Genomic DNA, 18,012 nt, shown 5'->3' on the forward strand with positions numbered 1-18,012 from the left:
ATTATGGGGACTAATTAAGTTGCCGGAAAAAATGAGTGGAAAGGGATGAGGGGAGAAGAAAGAAGAGTGGGCATGGATTAAAAAATATATTTTTATAAGATTTCAACTTTGCTTTATAAATCAAACTCTCCCCTCAACTTTGAACAATAGTCATTCTCCACCCTTTATCCTAATTGGCTTTCTAAAATTCCTATTACACCCTTACATTATCCACTTGTCTTTTTTTTCTTTTTCTTTTTCTTTTAATTCTTTAAAATCATGATGTTTTCATCTCTTTAACCTATGCAACAAATTTCCTATAAGAAAATAAATATTCTTTTTGAGACGGAAAAAGAAAAGTGAGAGATATTAGTTAAGTATATAATTTAATGTCATTCTATAATGAAATAAATGAGAAGAATAAAAAAATTTGAGGGGTGAAAATGATTGATAGCTACAACTAGTTTATTTACAACTTTCTTTGTGATATTTTTTTACTCAAACTTTGAGGATAAGGTTCTCACTGAGGGCATAAGTATTACTCCATTATGAGTCCGCCCCAATTCAAGGTGTGCAAGGATGTCATACAATCAATTAAAGGGTCAAGCAAAAGTAATAGATTAATTCATATTTTTGTGCGGAATGCCCTTCAAAGGCATTGGTTTTTAATTTTTGCCCCTCAAATTTGAAATCTTAATTTTTGCCCTTCGCCTAAAATTCATGAGTTTCGGATTCGAACCCCCGCTCAGTCAAATATTAAAAAAGAAATCGCAAGGCAGAAGTTTATAGCAAAGTTAGGCCTTAAGGCCTAATTTTAGGTAAAAAATTGCCTTAAGGCAAACCTCTGCCTGAATAGGCCTAGTTTTGCCTGAATAGGCCTAATTTTGCTACAAACCTCTGTCTTGCAAGTTTTTTTTTTTTTTTGACTGAGCCGAGGTTCGAACCCAGAACCTCGAGGTATTAGACGAAAGACAAAAATTAAAGACCAACAATTTGAGTGGGGAAAATTAAAAACCAGTGCCTTTGAAGAGCAATCGTACAAATGACCCAGATTAATTTAGGATCCAGGCCCAATTAGCAACTAGTTAAAAAGGACTAGGTATTTGAAAGAATGGATTATATGTGTATTGTTGAGTCATAGAGTCTGCTTCTCTTCACCTCCTTTTCTGAGTCTCCGTGTCTTCTCATCTAAGGGTGTCAGAGGTTTTCGAAAACCGATTATAACCGATCAAACCGAACGTAACCGAACCGATTAATAAATTTATTCAAAGAAAACCGTAAGCTTTAATGTATAGATATAACCGTCCCAAATAATAGATTAGGTTTTTTTATTATAAGAAGTAATCGAAAATATACCGAACCGAACTGTATATGTTTATATATGCATCAAGTATATCTTATATATTAAATTTTTAAGTTTTATGCATTTATTTAATTAAATAGTAAAGCTTAAAATATTTCACTCTGATCAGTGGGCCTTGGGTGGAACCAGTAATACATACACAAGGCCTCAACCTACTTTATTGTAGAATGTACTAATACTACTGTTGAAAGTTTAATAAGTCATTCAATAACGAACTATTTTTGGCTAGTTTTTTTTTTTTTTTTTTTTGTGAAGTTTGTTCACTTTTGATGAATGTTTAATCTCATTTTAGATTTATTTCATCTTAAATTTATTTTGAAATTTGATATAGTGTAGAACTGTATGATGATCATATATTTTTTGAAAAAAAATGAGTGAATGTGAGTTTCACACTCAAAATAATTTCAGTATTTATTGTCTTTTTCTTATGTGTATTCTTAGTTCTTACCACCCACCGAATAATATTGTTTTGAGATTTTGCAATTTTAAAGTGTTTTACTCCTTTCATTGCTCATGAACCGTTTTAGGAACCTATCGCCAAATTCATGAGTTATATTATAAATAGTGAAAGTTATATATCTTCTTCATTATGTATCTCAAAAACACGTTCTAAATTGTTTGTCGAGTAGTTTTAAGTGACGTTTAAAGAAATATCAAAATTTAACCTAATGGTACCGAAACCGAAGAGGAACCGAAATGATACGAACGGTTTTGAAAATTTAAAATTTGGTTATACATATTAAAGTAACCAAGTAACCGAACAAATGATAAGGTACAAAATTTTCAAAATAACCGAGAACCGAACCATTGATAGCCCTACTCTCATCTTCGTTTTATCCTCTGTTAGTGTTTCCCTGTTATCTTTTATTCTGTACTTCCATTGTTAGTTTGTAATTTGAGTATTAGTTCGGCTACTAGTAATTGATGAGTAGCAATTTATGTTTCACTAATCAATTTGAAAAAACCTTTTGTCATTAATAGAGCAATCAATTTCAACTTTCAAAAAACATTTTTTTTTTCTCTAAAAAGCGTGACTCCTTAGCTATCTAAAATAAACACTATTTTTTTATATTTTTTTTTTACCAAAAACACACTTTTAGCTTCCTAAAAGCTTTGATCAAACATACGTATATGAGTTTTTTGTTTTTTCTGATGGGGAGGAATCCCATTCCTCCCACTCATAAAAGTTCCAAAAGAGGGAGAGGGGTGGGAATCAATAGGTTTTTCACCTTAGCTTTCCTCCTAACTGAAATTAGTTAAAGATGTGCTTACACGACAGCCCTCAAGAAAAGATGCCATACCACAACCACAATATAAAGCCTAATCGACTGCAAGTTTAATAAGTTCTGACCCTCTTTAGAAATCGCAGATGCCAACACACAATCAGAGAGAGACGATACATAATGACAGAAAGAACATCGCCTAACAAAGAAACGAAATCTACAAGAACTCCAAAAGAACGAAAAGAAGAGAAAATGGACAAGATAGTCCTAAATATGCACATACAGTTACTTTTACTCAATCATGTCTGGCTGACTTCCGTTTTGTAGGTCAGTGCCGCCACAGCAGAGCGTGGAAGTCTATGGTAGTACCAGGGAATAAGTTGAGAGGAAAAAGAAAAGGGATCCGTAGAAGCTGAATATATATATTCGGCCTAACATAGATTTCATTATGTACAAGTTTTAATTACATCCGATACATGTTTGACATCCCTCTACCGTCACTTTTGTACATGTCATCCAAATTATGTAAGAGCATCAGTATTGAAAGTACAAGCCAATTACCATTCCTGAGGGGTTAAAAATGATGCTACTCGCGCTTGTCCTCCTCAGGATCTTCTCTTTGGTCAGATACATGATCTGCTGAAATAGACCCTTTCTTTTCTTTCCTCTCAAGCTTGGTCCCTGAGTCACTAATTACCCTCACTCCAGTTGTGAGAGAGATAGCTTCCTCATCATAATCATCTCCGGTCTCCCCAGAATATGCGTATCTAAAATCAGCAAGCAAAAATATTTTAGCAAATAAAGAGTAACTTAGTTGCAGTGCAATACTCAAATCGACCATGAGTCTGCTATTCCTGCAACACAAGTAGGAGCCACATTGTTTCTTCACTATCGAAAAACCAGAAAGACTCTGGAGAACTTCAGAGTGAATGACATCAGAATCTTTATACCGGAGAAGCTCTATAAACCTATTAATAATAAAGCTATATTGCAACACTTGGACCACAATAGTTATTATTCGTTCACGCTTTTTTTTTTTTTTCATTCATAGACCGCACTTTGTGGAAGATTAAGTAATGACATTTAATTTGCCTTAATCCTTCTATTTCTCATTTTATCATCCGTGATATATCCCTTCGAATACGTATCATCCCTTGAACATTCTATGCTACAGAAGATCAATCAGACACCGACAATCACAAAATATTATTTAGTACAATACCCATTGAAAATCACGAAAAATGTTTAGCCCATATCAAGGTTACAATGACAATACCATAAACTAGGTTCAATAGTGTTATCACCAGATACCAACAATTTTGTCAAACCATTTCACAAAAAGGCTGATAGAAAGAAAGAGGGGCTCAAGTTACAACGCGTACCTGGTTGGGTTACTTGAAGGAGCCCAGAGAATACATACTACAACCAACAACGAAAAGGCAAGCAAACTCCAGAAAGCTGGAATAATCCAGGAAATTCGCCATAGCTCACTTAATGGGTCACTTGCATTGAAGTACAGCTGAACCAGCATTAGATGGAGTGAGATAAAAGAAACATCAAGCTTGCATGCATGTCAGGCAAAAACCATTAAATAAAATGCCACTGGTAACTAACGGATATCCTCATCTTGTCAAACTTAGGGATGAAAAATGATACGGGGTCCTAAAGGTATTTAGATTTCCACACTCTACCCAGAATTACTTTCACCCACCCTATAAATTTAGTTTACCACTTAGGATATTCTGCCCAAATTCTATTTACTGAATCTTACAGTATCCAAATATTTAACTTACCGAAGATACCTATGATAGTTTATATGCTATTACTATAAACTATCATCGCAAATTACAAACTAGACTAGATTACCTCATATAATATCCTCACCTGCCATTTTTGCTATGTAAGTTCTGTTTTCTTATGTACCGACATCTTCAAGTACTTTCTGTGAAGACCTGAGAAAGTCTTCACAGTGTACTAAGATTCCAACTGTCAAGTACCTTTACTTCATTTTTACCAAAAGACACTACTCCTATGGGTATCGTAGAACTTACCATCATTAACTAGGAGAGGGATGTAATGGTTAAGCCACATTTCATGTACTTGGACACCACTTCTTGTATTCAGAACTTGAAATTAAATTACCTCATAGCCAACCCAAGCAATGGAGAGCAGCACAAAAATTGCAAGGGAATTGGTAAACTTTCTATAAAGATCAAGTTTTGCCATGCTTTTCCGCATCTGCAGTTAAAGAGTGACAAGATAATCAATAACTGTATGAAGTAAATACACGAACTCCAATAATAAGGCCGAATATGTCTCGTGTTAAAATGTAAGATTAAGAAATAGATTAATTAAATTAATTATACGGAAAAGGCTCAAATATGCCATCGAACTATCAGAAATGGCTCATTTATGCCACTCGTCAATAGTTTGGCTCATTTATGCCATCGAACTATCAGAAATGGCTCATCCATGCCATTTTTCTAAAAAGTCGGTTTTACAATACCAGATATGACACTTGGTCACCAATTAGAGGTCCACGTCGTTTAATTAAACCAACACAAATTAAATCCTAAATTAAACTAAAACCCGACCCACAAATTTGTGCTGGTTTAATTAAACGACATGGACCTCTAATTGGAGGCCAAGTGTCATATCTGGTATTGTAAAACCTGCGTTAATGAAAAATGGCATGGATGAGCCATTTCTGATAGTTCGATAACATAAATGAGCCAAACTATTGACGAATGGCATAAATGAGTCATTTCTGATAGTTCGATGGCATATTTGAGCCTTTTCCGTTAATTATATCAAGAAGGTTGAGTACTCTTTTCCATTCTGTTATTGTTTACCCTTTTTTCTTTAGCCAAGGGGTAAAATTTACATGTTCATATATTAACATTATGAATCAAGAAATAAGGAAATAAGGAAATAATGAACACACACACAAAATATATAACAAGATATTCTCAACAAAATATATAAAGAATATATAATTACACATTTACAGATACATGCATATATAGAGAAAATTGTGGACAAAAACAAGAAACAAGACTTTACGGACGAAAACAAGAAAGAAGATTTGACACAAAAGGGTTCAAAGCCTCCAAATCATTTGTAGATTATCTTGGAAAGAAATACACAGTTAATAAAATCTCTCCAGCTATCATGATCCCACTGAAATTGCCAAATCTAAATGAGACTCATAGAACTGTGCTAACAAAATTGCACTTTTCCACAGTTTGCTAAGATCCTACAAGCAATGGAAATCATCATTTTACTCCAAAATTTACCTGTAATTTTTCCAATGTCTTCGATAACGATGAGAATATCCACAAAATAAAAGATGCATCCAAGAAAACAACAGGCAGCACCAAATATATCCTGGTTTTCCTTGAGAAGTCATTGATGCTGCCCAAGTGCTCCACAAGTTCAAGTGCCTCAGTAGCAATAAAATACGTTAGGGCTAAAAGAAACACTTTTGAGGTTACACCACCAAGCGTAGGCCGAACAACACCATAACCCATGGAAACGACTAAAAGAAGCACACGAGACAATGTCTTCTTTACAGCAGTCATTGTGACTGCCCATACTGTAATCACCATAGGTCTGCTTCCAGTGGCATTAAGATTTGCATATTCAAAATACCAGAGAGCCATTTCAGACATGCCAAGGCCAATAACAGCAGTAATTTGATAATGTAACTGTATGACATCCTTCCAGAACTGGACAAACCTCAGGAACCAAAATAGACCAAGTACAAGATAGGCTAAAGAAGCAAGTCCGTAGAAGGTCATTAATGGTACCATTCTCCCTGGTAAATAGCCATCAGGATTTTTCCATACTGTTCTGCCTCTGACTATCGTTCCCTTAAGTTCTGGGTCACAAAACATGAAATAAAGATAATACATGCCAGTACTATTTATTTCAACTGATTTGGGAAGCATATTTGCCTCCTGATTCTTTCCTTCAAAAAAAGTCTGAATACGTACTGGCCAAAGTGGATTGTCTTCGTTGTGCCGAATTATAACCTCTCCCACAGTGCAGAACTTCTCTTGAGCAAGTTTTGGAGTACAGCACAGAGCATTAGACTTTGAAAAAGCATCTCCAATCTTTTCTCTGTCGCTGACCTCAAGAATGATAGTTTCAATCAACCCAGTTCGACTCTGCATTTCATTTTTTGCATTAGCAGATTCCTTCGTCCTTAAAAATACAACATCTTCAAATCTGCAATGCCAAGATTAAGTGTGATGTAGGGATCTCAAGGTCCACAGAAGAAAATTGAACATAAACAGAGTAGAATGAATATGCTAGTAGCCTAGTACATTAGAATCTCAAACTAAAATTACTATACCCAGCTAAGGAGCAAGATCTAAAGAAGCTATTAACGTAATCATAACCCTTGTTAGCAAATATTTTAAACATAACAGAGTAACTCGGCATTGCAAAATTTGTATCTTGAGAGCAAAAGTGAAGGAAACTTAAATAAGAAAAAGACGATAATTTCACGAATTTGTATGAAGAAGAAAGGGAACTTCAGAATAAGAAGAAACTGGTTGGTTTCAACTTTCCTTCACAAATTTCACATCTTTTTGCAAGACCTCATTTGCAACGGTCTTTCTTTTTGCCTGGCTTTATGAAAAGTTCCCTACTAACCAAATGCATCAGAAATACACAAATACGGTAGTTTTCCTACCTTGTTTATTTCCTTCTCAACTAAATGGGTAACGAAAGAGATAGATCAAGCAGCACCAAAACAATTTGGTCACTAGTATTGAAACCTTGTACTCAAAATTGCCATTAGTTTATATTAAACACCGCTACAGCAGCAAGCCATCCGACCATCTGTATCAAGTACAGGCCTCAAGCAACGGATACTTGCTGATGTATGCTTGCATGATGATCCACACAGAATTAATACTAGAAGCAAAGATCTAAAGCTGAGTGTAGGAAACAAAACACAATAACTTCGAGCAGCAATGATAATTGTGAGAAATAGAACGGGAAAATGTTATAAGACGCCCCCTCACGGGCGGGGTTGATTTTTTTTTTTTTTTCAAGGACCAACAAGTGGAAATTCTTTTTGATAATAGGTGGCTGCGAGATTCGATTCCAGGACCCCTGCTCTGATACCATGTTGAAGTGTGTGAACATCTCATCCAAAAAAACTTAAGCTGTTAGAGAGAGGCAGAGAGAGAGCACACTTTTATTTAGTTAATTATATTCTCAACAATTTATGACAAGCTCCAAATGAAAAATAACAAACACGTCTCGGCCCCATTACACTATTATTTTGCAGTTCCTTTTTGCTTTTATCATTAGCTAAACAAAACTTATCCCACAAATCAAAACCCACAAAGAGGGGCACTTGCTAACAAACCAAGTCAACCCCTATTCCACCAATCACCAATGAAGCATCTGGTTCCTTGGTGTACCATCTACAAGTTAAAAGTTTCCTACAGTGAGACTCTTCGCCTTTTATACACACACAGTGTAAACCAACTCCCATCAAGGTTTACATTTATGTCTAGAGAGGACACTATTATCTCTTGTTGCATTGCAGAGTGTACAACTATATATGGACTGTTGCTTATAAATATCATTGGGTTCTACCAAGGACAGCATAGGAAGCAATTACGAGTTGGAGATTGAAGAGGAATGGAAAATGGAAGGAAGGCAACATGGAAGACAGCACCACCTTGTCTTGTTTTAAGGATATGGAATGAACAGAATAGAAGATTGTTTCTTAATACTCTAAATGATGTAAGCACTAAAGAAACCTTTTTATTTCACTTGTACTTTTGGAGCAAGGAGAAAATACAATGTTGTGTTAATAGTTGGTCAAACTTGGTGGAAGACAATGTATGACTCAGGCAGAGTCAAAGTCACATAGACATATCTTGTACGCCTGTAGTTCACAATGGAGACTCACGTCCGGAGTCTTGTGTAATGTGAAGGTGACACCAAAACTTAAAGGCAAGTTCTATAGAGTAATGGTTAGACCATCTATGTTGTATGGGGCGGAGTGTTGATCAATTAAGAACTCGCACGTTCAGAAGATGAAAGTTGTGGAAATGAGGATGTTGCGGTTGATGTGTGGGCATACCTAGGAGAGATAGCATTAGAAATGAAGATATCCTGAACAAGCTGGGGGTGGCCTGGGTGGAGAACAAGATACGGGAAGCGAGAATGAGATGGTTAAAAGAGGAGGCTAATTTAAACTACAATAAATTTCTGCCTAGCTAGTTCTGCTTCTACAAGATTGTTTATCAACTTGCTGATTAGATGTCATTCATGATATTGAATATCATGTCTGATTACATCAATAAGCAAGTTTTTTCTACATAATCAGGTAGCAGTAGCACTTCTCATAAACAAATATCAGGTAGAGCTTGGTCCAACACTTACATAAAAGTATTCGCACAGTCTAGGAAATCCCTGTTGCAGCATAAGAATCAAACAACTGTAATAACAATTTTTAAATTTACCGTAAAAATCAGAAAAAAAGAGTTTTAAAAACAAAGGGAAGATCCAATTCGGGATGGTCAGGAACATAGTCAGCAGTTCAAGGTAACTCTGTTTTCGATTCCTGTCACCTCAACTTCATCCTTGTCCCTGTCATTGAGAACCTAAAACATAACAGAGTACTATTTTTCCAGAAGCAGATAAGTTAAACAAAGATAGTTGCCCCTGACTTTGTTCTGGAAATTAGAGTATCCATAGAAAATTAGGAATCAAAATCACGAAGTTTCATACATTTTGTGACACGACTTCACAGTTTAAAACCCCATGTACTCCACAAGACTAACAACAACTAAGCCTCAATGCCAAGCTAGTTAAGGTCGGCTCAGGGGTGAAAATATTAGGCCCATGAAATCATGACTCGCCCAACTCGCTCAAGTTTGGAAAGTCAACGACCCGTCAATTTATTAACTTAGCTCATTTTGATCCGTCCAATCCAAGCTCATTTTGATCCGTCCAATCCAGCACATCTAAAAGTTGGGTTGATTTGTAGCCTAAATTGACCCATGAGAGATCTTGTAAAAATATTTTCTTTTATAGTAATATTTTTTTGTCATATATGACCATAAGAAAAGAAAAAAAAAATTAGGTACTCAAATAATTAAAAATTAGTAAGAGTTGGGTGACCCATTGTTTAGCCCATCTCAACCTAGGTAACTTTTGAGGGATCAATGACCAACTCAACCCATTTTGACCCGCCCAAATATAACTCAACCCGCCTATTTGACACCCCTAGGTCGGCTTTACGAAATTCTCACTACCAATATAATGAGTATTCAACAAAAATCACTTAGCTGATATTTACGGATTACATCACTTCTTAAAAACAATTGTTTAAGACTTATGATTAAATAAAATTAACTTAAATTGACCAGTTTTATGCTGACCATCAACGTAACACAACCAAACAACTATGCCATTTAATCTTTAATATACTAAACATAATGCATGCAGATTCTAATAAGATGGTAAATATTAGGTAGAAGCATAAAGCTTGATCCATCAATCTATCAATCAACTAATTAAAAATATGAATTATTTATGTCCATTCCATTCTATTCAAGCTAATTTCACTAAAATCATACTAATGATATTTACAAACCTGAAAACTTGTTTATTTGCTCAGGCGCGTGTCTACAAGAGCGCGCGCGTGAGGTACGTGATTAAGGATTTTCCTTCAAGGAGTTTATTTTCACTAAAAATCTTACTAATTAAGGACCCGTTTGGCCATGATACTTCGTCACTTTTTCCTGAATTTTTTTTTTTTTTTACAAACAAACAAAACATTTTTTTGCAAAAACTATAACCAAACACAACTCCATCTACAAAAATTCCAAATAAAGTGAAAAATAATTGGTTTCTACGGCCAAACTCCTAGTGAAGACATTTATTAAACTGAAAACTAGTATACTTTGTTCAGGCGCGTGTGTATGAGATCAAGCGCGTGAGGTACCTGATAAATGATTTTCCTTCAAGGGGTTTATCTGGGGAAGCATTTGATAACAATTTAGAAGCATAAAGACCTTCAGTTCCTCCATGGAAGAAGAAAGCATTGGATTTTCGAACAAATTGCTCATTTTTGTACTCATGAATTGAAGCTGATACGTTTCTAATTATTAAGAATGTATAGAAACATAGAAGTAGAAATGAAGTAGTGTGTTTCATTTGATAAGTTGGACGTGTGGGAGCAAAGGTGGTTGGTTTTATGGTGGTGAGAGTATAGAGTTAGAGAAACCAAACAGAACCTAACTTCGAACTTACTAGAGTCATTTTTAACTCTCACTAACGACGTCGTTCGCTATGGATTTTATCTCCACTAATTTAAATCTAGTTTTATTCACAAATCGCCATTTTGGGCGCGGGTGAATCTACTAGTTCACTTAGTTGGCTGACTATTTGAATTTTCATTTTATTTTTGAGGGTTTGATTTTTCATTTTGTAATAATCCCCTACTCCTAATTTAAAAAAAAAAAAAAACATTTTACATGCTTTGCCAATTTCTTTGAGTTGTTTTGGACTACTTAAATCTCTAACAACAATAACAACAACATACTTAGTATAATTTCATCAGGTGGGATCATGAGAGGACATAGCCTAAGACATTAGCCTTATTTTGTGAAGAGGGTGATTGTTTTCAAAAGACCCTCAGACTCAAGAAGAGATGGAAGGCTACCTCAATCTCCACAATTGCGTATTCATAAGCTATTACTTTCTTTTTTTCAATTTATGTCCTAATTGCGTATTCATAAGCTATTACTTTCTTTTTTTCAATTTATGTCCTAATTATTAATTCGCAGAATAAAAAAGTTATCATGATTTAAATACATTGAATTGCTAACTATTACTCCTTCTGTCTCAATTTATGTGACACAATTCAAACTTTTTTTAATTTAATCGTGAATTCAGACATAAAATCTTTAAGTTTTTAGCATAGCCTTAGTAAAATCATTAAATCCTTTGAAAAGAGGTTTTTGTATATCTTAACTTCTATCCAAGTTTGAAAAATACCATTAGTCTTGCCATGAATTACCACATAATATTTAATTTTTTTGCCTTGATTTTTGTCTGTGAAATATTGGCAAAGTGCATTTAGAGTTGCTACAAAATGTTTATTATCTCTCTTATTGTGTTATATCCATAAATTGTCTACCAAGCATGTCTGTTGTCGATCTATTATACATTCTGGTAGTGGTCTAAAGGTCATATTTGATTGTGGAAAAAATATTAAATTATATTTTGTTCCGAATTGTATTCTACTTGAAGCATTATTTTCTAATAAAGCTTGGGGTCTAAAATGAAGATTACCTAATACTGTCTGTCTGTAAGTGTCTGGGGTTGAGGCTTGTATGCCTTTTCCCTTGTCTGCTGTTGTGAGCTTGTTGGTCTCATGCTGTTAAATTAGAAATCATATGATTAGTTAACATTAATTTTTAATCTACTTAATTGGTCTGCTAAGTTATTATATTTTCCCTTAATATGTTCGAAAATTAAATTGTATATTGAGATGGTATCTATAAAATTTAACCATCTTCTCCGACTACTATTTTTGTCATTTATCTTTTGATAGAATTTAACTATGGCTTCACAGTCTGTTCTAACTAATATTTCTGGTTTATTTAAGATATATAGTCTAAAACTATTTAATCTGTATATCACAGCTAGAATTTTCGCATCTATACTACTCATGTTATGTTTTTCTTTGTACTTACCACTTTGATAAGCACATATTTTTTCTTCACTTTTATTATTATATTCATTTGGTTTTGCTTTTAGTACTGCTCCCCATCCTTTGAAACTACCATCTGTTTCTATGATTAAATAGTCTGTTTCTAGTGCCATATTTAGGTCAGGAATATTTTTTATTTTTTCTTTAATTTTTTGTACTAGTTTAATGTCTTCAGTATTAAAATGTTTTCGACCATTAGATCCAGTTTTTGAATACAATGGTCCTGCTATTTTTCCTAAGTCTTTTATAAAGTTTCTAGCATAATTTACTATTCCTAGAAATTTTTGTAATTTTTTAACTTTATCTAACTTGTCTGGCATTTCTAAGGCTTTTTTAGCTATATGAGGTTGTAATTTTATCTTACCATCTCCTAGTACTACTCCTAAAAAATTCATATAATTTTTACATAATTCCATCTTTTTCTTACTAATTATTATTCCATTTTCTACAAATAGTCCAAATACCGTTTGTAAATGTCCTAGATGTTCTTTAATATCTTTACTAAATACTAATATGTCATCTACATATACTAATACAAACCTTTTGTATTCTCCAAATATACTATCCATTTTTTGTTGAAAAATTGGTGGAGCTGTCTTCAATCCAAATGGCATTACTAACCATTCGAAATGTCCTTCAGGACAGGTGAATCCAGTCCATTCTATACTTTCTTCATGCATTCTTACCTACCAGTATCCTGATTTACAATCAAATTTACTAAATATTTTCTTGCCTTGTATCCTATTTATTAATTCTGTTTTGTCTAGTAATTTATACCCATCAGTTCTAGTATTATCATTAAGTCTTTTATAATTTATTACCATTCTAACCTTTTCTCTTATTATTTCACTATGATTTCTTACCATAAAGGCTGCAGATCTATATTTAGAGGTGGATCTTCTTATTACTCCTAGGTTAAGTAATTCTTTTATTTGGATTTTAAAGTCTTCTAAGTCTTGGTTAATTAGTAGCTTCTATTGAGGCTGTTTTAATTACATATTCAGGATTTATTATATCTAATCTACATACAATCTTGTTATTTTCCCAATGTTTCAAAGGTTTTTCTCCTATAATTTCTATCTCATCTAGTATTTTTATTATATGTTCTAAATCCTTTTGATTTTTTATTACTCCTATTCTTTCTATTCCTATTTTAAAATTATATAATTCTGTTTCTATATCTATTAAAGTATAATTTTTTTCTATTAGATCTTTATCTTCTAGCATTTCTTCCTCTTCTAGAAGTAAATTCTTTGTTTCTATCTTTCTTTTACAACATGCATTATTTTTTTGACAGTCTTCACAACAACTATCTTCTTTCTTTTGCAGGTTTATTTGGTCTGCTGTCTGGATTTTCTTATGTCGTATTCTAGTTGCAGTCCTAAGAGCTTGTACTGGTGTATGAGTAATATTCTTTAGGAAGATTACTCCATCTCTTGTAATCATACAACTTCCATTATTATATAACATAAAGTCTAATCCTATGACAAAATCTACATTTATATTCAAGTCTCTTACCCATATTTTATCCATTTTATAGCTAGGTTTATAAAATTCTGAACATGTATTTATAAAGCTAACGTATGCTTTATTAACATAGTGTCTATTTATGTTATGAGTTCCATCCAGTTGCATTGCTGCAACTAGTTTTTCTAGGATTTTTATTAGATTTGGTGGAACTACCTTTTTATTTATTATACACTTTGTGCATCCTGAATTCACTAAAGCTAAAGTCTCTATTTCATAATCATCTATTTTAATTCTTGCAAGTATCTTTATTGTTCCTAATTTTTTATCCTCATTACATACCAATGCCTCATGGTCTTCTACGCTCATTAGTTCTTCTTGAAAATCTTCTGGTATTGTTTTTAATGGTCTAATTATTGGTTGTATATTAGATAGACTTATTTCTTCATCTTCACTATCCTCCTTTCTTTGTTTTCCTTTTTCTAATTTATATAGTCTAGTCTCTAATTCATTTGTTCTTGTTTCTAATGTGATTATCCTTAGGTTGATAGTAGGATCTTCTATTTTCTTATGTTTTTCTTCTTTGTTTATTTTTGTTTCTAATTCTTTTTCTATACACATTATACAACCTTCTATATAACAATTCTTACATTTAGCTCTTTTTTCTCTACTAGGATACCATTTACAAAAGAAACATGCATTACTATCTAATCCTTTATTTCTTTCGAATTCATGATTGCAGTCTTCAGAAATATTTGCTAAATTACCATCTTGAATTGATTCTAAATCTAATCTTTCTAATCCTATTTCATTAATTAGTTCTTCTGCTTCTGAGTCTGATGAGTCTGTTTTAATTTTTTCTTCAGTGTCTACACTTACTATGGAATATATACTTTCAGTATCAGACATGTATTCATCTACATTTATCAAAGTTTCTTGAAAATCTTCAATTAACTGTGAATTTCTTGTCTTATTATTTATTCTTTTTGGACATGTATTTGCTAGATGTTCTATACTTCCACAAGTAAAACATTCTAGTCTATTTTTCTAATTTCTCTCGGTCCTATATTTTCTTACATGTCTATTTCTATCTAAATAAGGTTTTCTGGCTGCCGATTTTCTAAGATAATATTTCTTTCTATTATATTGAGGATAATTTCTATTATATTGAGTTCTATACTATCTATTTTTATAATTATCTTTGTCATAACTTTGAGTAGTGTATACCACACTTTTACAAAAAATCATTTTTAATTGTTTTTGTATTTGTATATGGGTACATTTTTCTTGTAGTATATCCATTATATGTTGTATTCTATGTCCTATTGACCATTTTAGGCTAGGGTTTTGTATTACTCCATCCCTCTTATTCCATCTGTCTTCTATTTCTCTTCCTAAGGCTCCTGGTAATTTATTAAATAATTTTTTACCTAACTCTTGATCAAAAGCATTTCCACTAATAGTACAATAATAAAAATAATCATTCAAATTTTTTTTAATATGAAACCAACTACTTATACTTAATTGTTCTAATTTTATTAAAGCATTTCTTTGCAATACTAATAATCCACTATTTGGGTCTTCTCCTGTAATTAAAGTATGTATCTTGTTAGTAAAATTATATGGATTTGCTCCCATGGATACTAAGAGTTGGAATTCCATTGGGAAATTTTCTTTGTATGCTTCCCATAATGCTTTTGTTGATTCTCCTAAAAATGTCTCTAGATATTTATACATTGTTTCTGCATCCGTGTCATTGTAGGTTTTTATATAGTCTGCTACTACTATTCCTTTCCAAAGGTCTATTACTGAATTCCACCTTTGTGGATCACTGCTATATTTAGTATTTTACCTTTATTACCTCCTTCTTGGAGGGTAATAGGCTCTTCTATAAGATTCTTTTTCCTCAGATGGTTTTATATTTTCTATGGGTTCTCTCCCCGTTGTTCTAAAAACTCTTCATTTCCTGTACTGGTGTCTACTGTGTATTGTTCACCAGTTTTTTTTTGGAATGGGCTAGAACTAGATGCACTAGATTCTATTAATTCTTTTTGACTTATTATTGACTCTAGTTCTATTTCTTCATCACTTTCTTGTATGTCTTCTAATATTTTATCAAATTCGTGTAATTTCTTTTGGGACATACTTTCTACTCTATATCCCCAATTATAGGTTCTAAATTCACATATTTTAAAATGGTTTATTGTTTCTTCTAATGTCAAATTTCCTAATTTACATCCTTTACATTTAAATTTTTTATTTTTGTCTTTTTTATGGATTTCTTTTGCTCTTTCTATAGCTATATCAACTTCAAAATCTTCTTGTATTAGTTCTATATTCATTAGGTTTGACTCAGTAGTGTCATTTTTGTCTAAAGTACTTTCTTCTTCTATATCTGTTTGTGTTATATAATTATAATTAGTAAATCTTCGATAGTCTCTCCTCCAAATTAGTGTACATTAGGTGAGATTCCCAGAAAATCTTTTTCTTATTAAAGTCTTCTAAATTCCATTCTAATCCTGCATATTCTTCAGGATTTATTTTTATAGGTTTTATTAATTTTATTCCTCTATTTCCCATTACTTTCACTACATCTGCTACCTTGATTTTGAATTTTGTATTACTATTATTGGTCATTTTTCCTAGAAATCCTACGCACATTAATAAAATATTACCATCACACATTTCTTCGTATTCTTTTGTCTGTATTCCTATTTTAATATGTTTTCCGAATTCTGCTAAATTTATTATGAAGTCTGGGCTGATGTAAAAAATTCTTCCATTATTGGTCACATCTACTTCTGTTATTCCTATTATTGACTTTTTCATGTCTGACCACCTATCATCGTTAATTACTATTAATACCTTAGTTCCAAGATTTTTTCTAGTTAATCCTTTTAATCCTATTACAGTTAATCCCATATGCATTAAACTTCTTCAGGTATTTTTTAGTTGTCTTACCGCCTCTGGGTTTATTAAATTTATAGTTGTAACCTTAGTTCCTATATCTGATAATTGTTCTTCTCTATAATGTCTGTATAGTTGTGCTGTACTTGAGAACTGTCCTATATTATATAAAGTCTTTGAATTTAGTAGTCTTAATTGATTTTGTTGGAATATTTGTATATCTCTATCTATGTTTATTACTTCACTTAATTGTTGTTATCTTCTTCGGTCTTCTTCTACTTAAAATTCTTGATAGTAGATTATTACCTATTCTATTATCCGAAAAATTTACTCTTGGTCTTTCTTGTCTTTCTGATCCTCCTTCGTTTCTCGATCTAATTGAAAAAATGTCCATTTTTGTGGTTTTCTAACTATTTTAACTTTTTCTTTTTGAGGTGTTATTTCGACCTTTTTTAATTGGTCTATTAATTCGTCTACTTCTTTATTTCTTGGAGTTTCTATTTTAGCTCTTGTCTCTTTTTCTTTAATTATTTTATCCAATTTTGTATTAACTTCCAGTAGTAATGAGATTATAGCAATATTTTGTTTTAGTACTATTTGATCTAATTTTGCGGTAGGTATATATTCTTTATAGTCTTGTGGTAAAGAAAGGGATTTTTCTGTTAATTTTGAGGCTTCTATATGTGCTAAACTTGGTCTACTCATGAAAGAGAGATTTCTTTTAGTCTTCTATTGTCTTCTTTAATTCTCTAAATTCACTAGTTAAAACTTCTACAAGTTGTGTTATCGAGCTATTGTTTGGGTTGTCTTTATTTATATTTCTTTTGGTTTTTCCGTAATAGCTTTGACTAATTTTTCTACTTCGTTTTTTGTAGGTTTTTTTTCCAAATTAAATTTATTATTTAAAAACTGAATTTTTGCTATCAAGCTCTAGTTCTTGTGATTTTAAGAAATCAAAATTCTGTTCTAGTTTTTCTAATATTTTCTTTTGTTTAATTTGTGAAGATTCTATTACGTCTAATATTCTAACTGTATCTTTATTATTTTCTCGGGACTTTTCACTAAGGTTTATGATCAAATCTATTAATGTATTAAATTGTCTGTCTTCACTATGTAATATATGTTCTCCGTTACTGAAATTACACTTTATAATAGTATGATTTTTTAATATTCTATATTTCTTTTCTGGATATATTCTTAAATCTAAGTATTCTAAATTTTTTAATGTATCTATTTTATCTAACTTTGTTTATTATCCTAATGGAATTTTTCTTTTACAAACTTTCTTTTGATGCTTTATCCTTTGTGTAAATTGTTCTATG

At 32.3% G+C, this 18,012-nt stretch overlaps 1 protein-coding gene across 1 annotated transcript; it reads right to left on the reverse strand.

Moving 5' to 3' along the window:
- Positions 1-2,839: 2,839 nt before the first annotated feature.
- On the reverse strand, positions 2,840-10,772 carry LOC132049814 (uncharacterized). Its single transcript, XM_059440753.1, has 5 exons — positions 10,544-10,772; positions 5,862-6,795; positions 4,708-4,803; positions 3,948-4,084; positions 2,840-3,332 (listed from the first exon to the last, which is right to left on the reverse strand). The coding sequence occupies exons 1-5, from the start codon at positions 10,753-10,755 to the stop codon at positions 3,152-3,154; spliced, it is 1,560 nt and encodes a 519-aa protein (XP_059296736.1). The 5' UTR covers positions 10,756-10,772; the 3' UTR covers positions 2,840-3,151.
- Between the last annotated feature and the right edge of the window lie 7,240 nt (positions 10,773-18,012).

Source organism: Lycium ferocissimum, chromosome 3, assembly GCF_029784015.1.
Source record: "Lycium ferocissimum isolate CSIRO_LF1 chromosome 3, AGI_CSIRO_Lferr_CH_V1, whole genome shotgun sequence".
NCBI lineage: Eukaryota > Viridiplantae > Streptophyta > Magnoliopsida > Solanales > Solanaceae > Lycium > Lycium ferocissimum.